Source organism: Pongo pygmaeus, chromosome X (genome assembly GCF_028885625.2).
Source record: "Pongo pygmaeus isolate AG05252 chromosome X, NHGRI_mPonPyg2-v2.0_pri, whole genome shotgun sequence".
In the NCBI taxonomy this organism is placed as follows: Eukaryota; Metazoa; Chordata; class Mammalia; order Primates; family Hominidae; genus Pongo; species Pongo pygmaeus.
The window spans coordinates 157980204-157990622 of NC_072396.2; the positions used below are offsets into that span (position 1 = coordinate 157980204).

Here is a 10419-nt window from a genome sequence, read left to right on the forward strand (position 1 = left end):
GCCCCTTTTCTTTATAAATTACCCAGTCTCAGGTATTTCTTCATAGAAGTGTGAGAACAGACTAATACTGAATCCTAATTAAACTATGGACTGTGAGCGACAATGCTATGTCCATGTATTTTCATCAGTTGTAACAAATGTACCACTCTGGTGCAGGATGTCAGTAGTGGCAGGGGTTGTGTGTTAGCAGTGTAGAGGAGGTACATGGGAACTCTCTACCTTCTATTCAGTGTTGCTGGTAACCTAAAACAGCTCTAAAGTTTTTAAATTTAAAATGCTGCAAAATGATGACTCTGAATTTTTAATATTGGGCTAGATAATTTTCTAATTCTGGACTCACTTGATTGTTCCCAGAAATTTAACTTTGATTGATTAAAATTCATTTTAGCCCAAATGTTTTACAATTCTGTAAAGTAACAAAGGTGTGATTTTTTTTTCCTGGATGGGAAATAAGTGCCATGGCCTTATTGTCTCAAGGTGTAAATCAGTTTTGAATTTAACTTAGCAATTTACCTCATCATTTCCTTCCCCCAAAACTATAAGTCCTTCAAATCTTTTCGAACCAGCTCTTCATTCTGCTCCTCCCTCACTAATGAGTTAAATGAAACTTTGACCCATAATCACTATCTGTTTGTGTGGGAATTTTATGATTAAAAAGAATTGGTAATTGTAACTTTACATCATCCTACGATCAAGGACGGCCTGTTCTTGTGGGGGCCCTGGCCTTCTGTTGGTCAGGAACAATGTAAAAGTTCTTATTTAGAGCACAATGAGGCAAATGAAAAGGGAACAGATAGTGACCAACTGTTACTTAAATCTAACCTGTAAAAGAAAGATTCTTTTTTTTCCCCAAGCCAAACTGTATCCAGCTTTATTAAAGATACTTTCCAGAAACAATCATGGTATTTCAGGCAGGTCATGGGCAGACAATCATTCACAGTATAAAACATTTCAAATTCCCTACTTCAATGGACTACCAAAAATCAGAAAGCCACTATAAAACCCAATGAAGACTTCATCTGATGCTCTGAACAGGGAAAGTTTAGAGTGAAGGTTGACATTTCTCATTTAGCATGTTGTTTTAACAACCTTTCATGAGTTGACCCTGACTTTCAGGAAGTGAAATGAAAATGGCAGAATTTATCTGATGATCCACAATCTAGAAACAGAACCGCTGCTCTTTTGAGGGGCACCATCTCAGTAGCATCACTGGAAAGTCCAGATTGCCTGACACACTGGTAACCAATTATTTGGGTTCAGGTCCCAACAGGTGTCTGGGTTTAAGTGAGTTAAGTCTATGATGAAAGGTGGAAAGGGAGAAGAGGACATAAAAACAATTTGTTTCTCCATACCAAGGCTTTTGTGCCAAGGTGGCCATGTGTGTCAAAGTCAGGGAATCCCTCCTCTTGGGAACCAATAGGAAGTCTCTCAAACCTAGAAGGGAAATGTGTTTTCCCCACATCAATCCAGCTTCATAGACATTCTATTAGTGACCTATGCCCCTTTCCCCCCAAAACAACAATGAAGTGCTCTGTGTGCTAACAACATAGCTTAAAAAAAGTAAAACAAAATTATGAATTTTTATAAAACTCGATAAAAAATAGTATTTCAAAATCTTCAGTCACCAGAAGTACACAGTTATCAAAAATGCAGACACTTCACGTGGCATCTCCAGGACCTTCAGCTTTCTGTGCCTGGTCTGTTTTGTCATCTCCATTTTCTGCAGGGTTATTCCCCTCCTTGCCAGCATCAGCATTTACCCTTTTCCCTATGGGTACCTTCACTTACTTTTTTGCAGGGGCCTCTTTAGGCTTAGACTCTGGTTTTGGAGAAGCAGGTTTAGCAGACAACCTCTTGGATCTTTTCTGTAGTTTGTTCTTCATGTTGGATTTATCTCCTTTAGCATCCCCTTCAGCCTTTCTCTTGGGGACGGCAGTGATAGTGGTGGGACATAGGCTCTGGGGGAGGGATGCAGTGGTGCACGGGCTTTGGCCACTCCCGGGAGTTGTTCTTGTCTCTTTACTTCCAGATTCTTTTTTTTTTTTTTTTTAAATCTTATAAGTCATTCCTTTGCTCTCCTCTGGCTCTCATGTATCCTCATTATTAAATAGTTACGCCATCTATTCCAGATTCCATTTCAGAAACCTTACAGCATTTTTACCATTAGAAGATTTGCAGTTTAATCTTTTTATTAGTTTTCTAGGGTTACTGTACCAAAGTACCACACTAGGTGGCTAAAGCAATAGAAATGGAATGTCTCACATTTCTGGAGGCCAGAAGACCATCAAAGTATTGTCAGTGTTGGTTCCTTCTGAAAGTGGTGGGGGAGAATCTGCTCAGAGACCTTTCTCCTAGCTTCTGGGGCTTTACTGCCAATCTTTGGCATTCACTGGTTTGTGGAAGCATCACCCCAATCTCTGCCTTCATCTTCACATGGTGTTCTCCCTGAGCATCTTCATGTTTCTGTGTTCAAATTTCCTTGCTGTAAGGACACTTGTCACATTGGATTAGGGGCCCACACTACTCCAGCATAATTTCATGTTAACTAAGTACATCTACAATGACCCTATTTTCAAATAAGGTCACATTCTGAGGTACTAAGGATTAGGACTTCACCATATGAATTGAGGTGTGGGAAGACATAATTCAACCCGTAACAGTCTTAAATTAAGAGGAGTAATTTCTGTCCATTTGTCTATTTTCCCAGAGAAGTTTCTTAAAGTCCAAATAAAAAACTTAATTGATCCAATAATAATGATTCAGAGGAGCTATTGTTATCTGAGCTTCTATAAAAATTAGCGTGCTTTGGGCTGCATGTACCAAAAGTGTGACTCAATGTCAGCCATATGAATGAACCATCTTGGGTGCCCAGCCCTGTTGAGTCTTTAGACTCGATTCTCAACTCATATCTCACTGCAACCACATGAGAGATCCCATGAGTGAACTGCCCAGCTAAACCTTCTCTCAATTTCTCACTTACAAAATTATGAGCAGAATAAAATGGTTGTTTTAAGCCAGTATGTTTTGGGTAACTGGTTGTGCAGGAATAGTAACTTAATGGGAAGAAATGTCCAAAGTAAACAAATAACTCCTATGAAGGAATTAAAAAAGAGAAGCACCCCAGTTGAGAATTGAGACAAAAATAGGAATTTCAAGTAAGAGGAATAAAAAATGCCCCCCCAACCAAGATATTAAATCTAATTCATAATCATAGAAATTCTACATAAAAGCATAATAACAATTGACATTCCTCAGGATTAACAACATTTAAGTCACACAATATGAAATGTTAGTGACGATATAGAGCTTGATGGAAACACAAACTTGTACAGCAACCCAAAAGACAATTTGGCAATGTCTCTGAATACTAAAGACAGTCTTTGATTCAGCAATGCCATGGCTAGGTACATAACTTAGAGGAACTCTTCGAGAATATTTAAAGCAGCATTGTTTCTGATAGTAAAAATGGGGAAAAACAATATCTGTCAATGAGAAAATTGATAAATTTTGGTACACACACACACAATGGAATACTATACGGAAGTGAAAATTGAGGAATAAAATTTGCTTATATCAAAATGGTGATTCTCACAAACAATAATTAGTTAATACAGTGATGAAAATGAATAGTATAATATCATTTCTACCAAGTATAAAAGAGACAAAGACAATTTTTTAGGGATATAGTCATGTGCAGAAAAAGCACAAAGAAATGCACATGGAGGACAAGAGTGGGAGACAACAGGGAAGGAATCTGCAGGTGCTTACCCTCACTGGCAGTGTTCTATGTCTTCATCCAGTTACTACCTTCAGGAGTACTAGATGTACTTTTAAAGTATGTTTTGTATGTTAAATGTTGCAGAATGTATTTTATAAAGTATTTAATTACCAGAAACTCTTAAAAAAATTCCCAGGCCTGTTTCAGACTCAGCAGATCAGATTGCAGAGGTGGGGCCCATGAATCTGCCCCTTTTGTGACCCCGATAGTCACTACTGGTCTAAGCCAGGGCAAGGCCACCCCGGTGGAGGTTGCTTCCTTCATGCTCTATTATGTTTTTCACTTTACAAGTAATAATGTTTATCCATCAGTTCCCCAACTTTGGTGCTGCTGTGTTATCTACCATGCAAAGAGATGGGGAAGCAAAAGTAATTAAGACATTTACACTGGTTTCAAGGGCAAAGGTTAACTCCAATATAAAAGAGTTCTAAAACTTTTCAAATTGGACATATTCACATCTATTGTCTTGATACCAGTGTTTCCAAATTCTTTTTTCCCAATGCCCAGAACATCCACAGATCACTGCATCTGTCTGGGAACTTCGCAGGCTTCTTTCCGGAGACATTCCAGACACGCCCCTCTGCCTTGGCACTAATACTTGGCATCTCCCCTTGACATCTCAAGCTTTGTCATTTACTCAATGTGTGACCTTGGGCCAGTAGTGTCCCTTCTCTGAACCTCTGTTTCCACCCCTTCAAGTTGGGCAGATGAAGGTTCAGCTTGAAGCTGGCTGAGCCCTTGGAGTGACAAAGCAAGGGACTGTGAATGGACAAAAATGAGAGAAATAAATTCTAATAGTCATAAAGCAACCAGGGGAGAAATAGTCCCAATTCTACCCAAAGACTGATGGGCACTAATTTAAAATCCAGTCTCAATTCTACCTTCAATACGGTGTGTGACCTTGAAAATGTCTCTTAATCTCTCTGAGCCTCATGAGTCAAATCAGGATAATGTTAATACCTGCCTCAGAGTTCTGGTGAGGAGCAAATGAAATAACTCCTGTAAAGATGTTTTAGGAATTCTGTCTGACCAGGAAAAAGCCCTTGGGGCCATTTCTTCTTGGTCCCTGACAAGTGCCAGGCTGACGAGCAGAACATTGACCAACTCAGGGTGGGGCAGGAAGTCAGTGGACAGTTTTGTGCCCCACTCACTGCAAGGTGGCCTCCCAGACTTGGCTGGATGGGTGAACCTGGCCTGAAAATCAACCACAAGCCCCTCTTCGTGTGTTTGGAGAGGAGCTGAAGCTGTGTGAATAGGAGTTGAGCATGCGGCTGGCAGAGCAGGCAGGACCCACAGAACACCTGGGCCCACTGCCTGAGGGGCAGTCACTCCCTTCTTCATTTGGCTGCTGCCCTGGGATCAAACGGATACAATAGAACCCACGGCGCACGGCTGCCAAGGAAGGGCAGGCCCAAGGGATTGGGCTCCAAGTCCTGGAAGTGGTTTCCCAAGTCACTAGATTTGCAGGGCGCAAAACCGGAAAGGTCCCTGTAAACCTGTCCACTGGCACCTGGGCAGCGAAGTGCTTTGGCCGGAGGGCTGCAGGTCCCAGCAGCGGGATGGACAGCGGGGAGATGGCGGACCCTCCTTGGGGTGGTGTGCGTGACCTGCATGAGTTCCTGGGACATCTCCTGCACGGAATGGCACCCGCACCAGGTGCCCCTGGCGAGGACCAGTCCTGGACGGGGAGGGGGAGGTCAAGAGCAGGTGAACAGGCCCCAGAACCCGGCTCCCTGGCCCTGGCCATAATGCAGAGCTGCCGGGCGCACCTCAGACCACTCCCTGGCCCTCTGGTGGGCACGCCGGGGTGCAGACCTCTCGCCCCGCTGGCACCTCCGTGGCACGTGCGGGAGGGGCAGGAGCCGGGACCAGGAACCACTGTGGTGAGAGCCAAAGGCACGGGGACTGGCCGCCACAGACCTTTGGACACCGCAGTGGGGTTGGGGGTGGGCGGGCGCTTGTGTGCCCAGGGGCCCGGGGCCCCCGTGGCGGGGGGGCTAGGGGAGAGGAGCAGGTGACGTCACCCGGGGACCTGGGGCCCCCAGGGGCGGTGGCGAGAGCCCAGCCTCGTGACCCGTCCGCGCCAATGGCCCTGCGGTCTCCCGGACGACGCGGAGGGGTCCGCGCTGCACCACCGCCGCGCCCCCGCCCCGTGTCCGCACTGCAGAGAGCCGCGGCGAGTAGGCGCCGGCGCACTGGCCCACGTGCTGCGCGAGCGAGGGAGAGCCACAGTCTGAGCGAACGTCCGCGCTGGGAGCCCGGGGCGCCCGACCCTCGTCCGCCGCCGCCGCCGCCGCCGCCGCCGCCGCCGCCGCCGCCGCGCATAGCCCCCGGAGAGCCCTGTGGGGACCCCGACCAGAAGGGACCTTGCCCCGGGAGAAGGTAACAGACCCACCTGGGGAGGGAGACGCTGGGCTCCGGGAGACTCCGCCGCCCCTCCCCTGTCCGCCCTGTCAGAACTGAAACAGCCTTCAGGGCAGGGGTCCAGGGTCCTGGGGCGGCGCGGGGAGGGGGCTGAGGCCAGCAGAGACCCCACGGGGGGTGGGGGTGGGGGACTGGGCAGGGGCGGGGCCTGGCTGCAGAGGCGCCGCCAGGGGAGGAGGGCGGCTGGGGGTGGGGGTGGGGGTGGGGGTGGGCGTGGATGTGGGCGTGCGGAGAGGTGGGCATTAACCTCGCTCTCGCCCTGCTCGCATTCACAGGCTGTGGAGACCTGGGCCTTCTGCGATCACCCTAAGAGCTGATCCAGATATGTGCCTCACGCCCTGATCACTCCCCCCAAATTAGTATCCGCAGAGATTCGAGGACATGCCGTTGACCTTGTTACAGGACTGGTGTCGGGGGGAGCACCTGAACACCCAGAGGTGCATGCTCATCCTGGGGATCCCCGAGGACTGTGGCGAGGATGAGTTTGAGGAGACACTCCAGGAGGCTTGCAGGCCCCTGGGCCGATACAGGGTGATTGGCAGGATGTTTAGGAGGGAGGAGAACGCCCAGGCGATTCTACTGGAGCTGGCACAAGATATTGACTATGCTTTGCTCCCAAGGGAAATACCAGGAAAGGGGGGGCCCTGGGAAGTGATTGTAAAACCCCGTAACTCAGATGGGGAATTTCTCAACAGACTGAACCGCTTCTTAGAAGAGGAGAGGCGGACCGTGTCAGATATGAACCGAGTCCTCGGGTCGGACACCAATTGTTCGGCTCCAAGAGTGACTATATCACCAGAGTTCTGGACCTGGGCCCAGACTCTGGGGGCAGCAGTGCAGCCTCTGCTAGAACAAATGTTGTACCGAGAGCTAAGAGTGTTTTCTGGGAACACCATATCCATCCCAGGTGCACTGGCCTTTGATGCCTGGCTTGAGCACACCACTGAGATGCTACAGATGTGGCAGGTGCCCGAGGGGGAAAAGAGGCGGAGGCTGATGGAATGCTTACGGGGCCCTGCTCTCCAGGTGGTCAGTGGGCTCCGGGCCAGCAATGCTTCCATAACTGTGGAGGAGTGCCTGGCTGCCTTGCAGCAGGTTTTCGGACCTGTGGAGAGCCATAAAATTGCCCAGGTGAAGTTGTGTAAGGCCTATCAGGAGGCAGGAGAGAAAGTATCTAGCTTTGTGTTACGTTTGGAACCCCTGCTCCAAAGAGCTGTAGAAAACAATGTGGTATCACGTAGAAACGTGAATCAGACTCGCCTGAAACGAGTCTTAAGTGGGGCCACCCTTCCTGACAAACTCCGAGATAAGCTTAAGCTGATGAAACAGCGAAGGAAGCCTCCTGGTTTCCTGGCCCTGGTGAAGCTCCTGCGTGAGGAGGAGGAATGGGAGGCCACTTTAGGTCCAGATAGGGAGAGCCTGGAGGGGCTGGAAGTAGCCCCAAGGCCACCTGCCAGGATCACTGGGGTTGGGGCAGTACCTCTCCCTGCCTCTGGCAACAGTTTTGATGCAAGGCCTTCCCAGGGCTACCGGCGCCGGAGGGGCAGAGGCCAACACCGAAGGGGTGGCGTGGCAAGGGCTGGCTCTCGAGGCTCAAGAAAACGGAAACGCCACACATTCTGCTATAGCTGTGGGGAAGACGGCCACATCAGGGTACAGTGCATCAACCCCTCCAACCTGCTCTTGGTAAAGCAGAAGAAACAGGCTGCAATTGAGTCGGGAAACGGGAAGTGGGCTTGGGACAAGAGCCATCCCAAGTCCAGGGCCAAGTAGGCTCGGGAGAACAGGGCAACATTTCCTACCACAGGCCAAGGAGACAAAAGAGATATTGGAAGGAGGGGAAAGAGAAGCCCAGACAAACAGCAGATGAGTTGAGTGGGGCAGAGGGACAGGGCAGCCAGACCAAGGCCAAGCCTTCTCACTCTCTGCCACCTGGAAGGGACTTCAGCAACCAAGACCAACTGGCAACAGGCTCAGTGGGGGTCAGGTCCAGGTCCCCGAAGAGGTGCTGGAGAGGAAAGCAGGAAGCCACTGCATCCACCACATGGGGTGCCTGGGCCTCAGATGGGGACCTCAACGAAGCAGAAGCTGAAGAAGGTGCGGCTGGGAGTTCTGTCCTGCTCATCCACCCACCCCTAAATACCCACCCTGTGGACTTTGAGCTGAGCATGCCCACTGGCCCCCAGGCCACATGGGACCTGGAGGAGCCTGCCTGGGGTCTGCCCCTGCCAGAAGGAGCCAGGGCTGGTGAGGAAGAGCTGGGGGGCAGAGGTAAAGCCCTGCAGGGGAGGCCACAGGGTCCATCCCGTCTTCAGGATCATCTACGCTGCACTAGGGGAGCCCCAGGAAGGCAGCACCCTGGAGGCCCTGTGCCAGTGAGGACAGGAGACCCTAAGGCCCTGGGAGCCCAGTGCCAGCCAGAGGTTGTGCAGGCAAGAAGACCAAAGATTGATGAGAAGACCCCCAGCAGGGGTACTGGGTACCCGGCAGGCCAGTGCCCTCACAGTTGACTTGGACCAGGGAAGTCTTTGTTGCAACAAAGGGAAGTCTTTGTTGCAAAGGAGGAGGAGGAAAAGGGAGGACTTGGTGGGGTTTTGTTTCTTCTGCTTGTTTCTGTACAGGGCCGCCAGACTCCTGGAGAGATCAGGCAAGGAGAACCTGGGGCTGCCATGGCCAAAGCAACTCAACAGATGCCGATACCAAGGCCAGCCCCAATCCTGCCACCTTGGGGAATCCAGCCTGGAGGCATCCCCTAAGCAGCCAGCCGTGGCCTGGGTGGAGGCACCTGAAGACGTCTGTCTCAAACTCCCTCAGCCCTGAGCTGGGAGATGACAGGGGGAAAGAGGCCCTCTCAAGGGTGCCAGATGCCTGGGTCTCCCAGGAGGGGTTCCCTAACTCACCGCTCCTGGGGCAGGCTGCCCCCTGTTCCAGGAAGCTCATCCTCACCTGTGTAGGCCCCTGTAGTGACCCACGCATCCGGCAGACGCCCACCCACCGCTAGTCGTTGTTTCTGCGCAAAGTAGTGTGCTGTGCAACCACCCAGGTGGCCGCCTCTGGGCCCTGGGCACATGCTGGGAGCTTCCTGTGAGCCCAGGCTCTGCTCACTGCTGTCCCGCGTCATCAGCACCACCTCTGCTTTCCCTGTGTAGATCTAGGCCAGTGGCTGCTTGTTCTTGTGGAGCTGTGTGTGTTCTTCTCTGAGCAGCTCCTCCCCGGAGTCCCCCAGCACAGTCCCAGGAGATGACAGGAAGGAAGCGCCAGGGCACGGTGGACGCTCACCCCGTGACCACGATGGTGACTGTGACTGTGGGAGGAAGAACTGGACCCAGGACGGAGCAGGGCTGCCCTGCCTGAGGCTCCTGAGGAGCTTTGTGCTTTGGTGTTCCACCCCTGTTGTTACTCTTGACTCAGTTTCCTTGACCTGATGGGGTGTTCCCTGCTGTGTTTTCCAATGTCCTGTGACTGTCCTGTGAGGGCCATAGGGCAGGGCCCTGCCCCAGCAGATGGGCTTGGGAGGGGGCTCCCTAAAGCCAGTGGACACTGCCAGAGTCCACCGTCCTGGCAAGAAGCAGACCCTGGGGCCCTCAGGAAGGAGGGAGGTGGCAGTGGGGGCTGCAGCAGGAGTAGGAGCAGATGAGGCGTCTTGCCAGGAACCTCAGGAGGAGGGGGCCCGGGACCTGTGTGGGAGCTGTGTCCTGTGGTGGCCGTTTGCAGTTTCTGTCTGTGTTGTGATTCCCTTCTCTTCAATGGTTTCAGTACATGTTTCTCTTCAATAAATTTCATTCAGTGTTCCAGCCGGCCTCATCTCTGCTGTGGGAAACTGGGGGTGAGGTTGGCTGGGGATGGGGTTGGATGGGGTGAGGGCCACAGTGGCTTTGTTAACACTGGTGTATACTTGGGGCTCGGTCTACAAGGCATTCTAGAATGCCCTATCTGCGCATGTTGGTCATGAGCTAGGGTTCACGGCCCACGGACCCAGGCAAAGAAACCCAGCTGAGCAGGCTGGATAGTCTCAGTAGACAGGACTATCCAGTAGGTAGGCCCAGGCAGTGGCTGGTTGGGTCCTCAGGGCACTGGTTGAGTTTCTCAGAAATGAATAACACATTTAAGGAAGGGTGAGGGACAGCAGGCTGGACCAGTGGCCCCAGGATCCCTTGTATCACTATTGGGGGCTCAGGGCTTCCACACCTGGAGCATCAAAACCAGGCCCATCTCTG

General features: G+C 51.0%; 1 protein-coding gene across 1 annotated transcript; it reads left to right on the forward strand.

Annotated features, from left to right (window-relative positions):
* The first annotated feature begins 5936 nt into the window (after positions 1-5936).
* Positions 5937-9996, forward strand: PNMA3 (PNMA family member 3). Its single transcript, XM_054472810.1, has 2 exons — positions 5937-6160; positions 6478-9996. Exon 2 carries the CDS (start codon positions 6584-6586, stop codon positions 7973-7975), a length of 1392 nt encoding a protein of 463 aa, XP_054328785.1. The 5' UTR covers positions 5937-6160; positions 6478-6583; the 3' UTR covers positions 7976-9996.
* Positions 9997-10419: the final 423 nt, after the last annotated feature.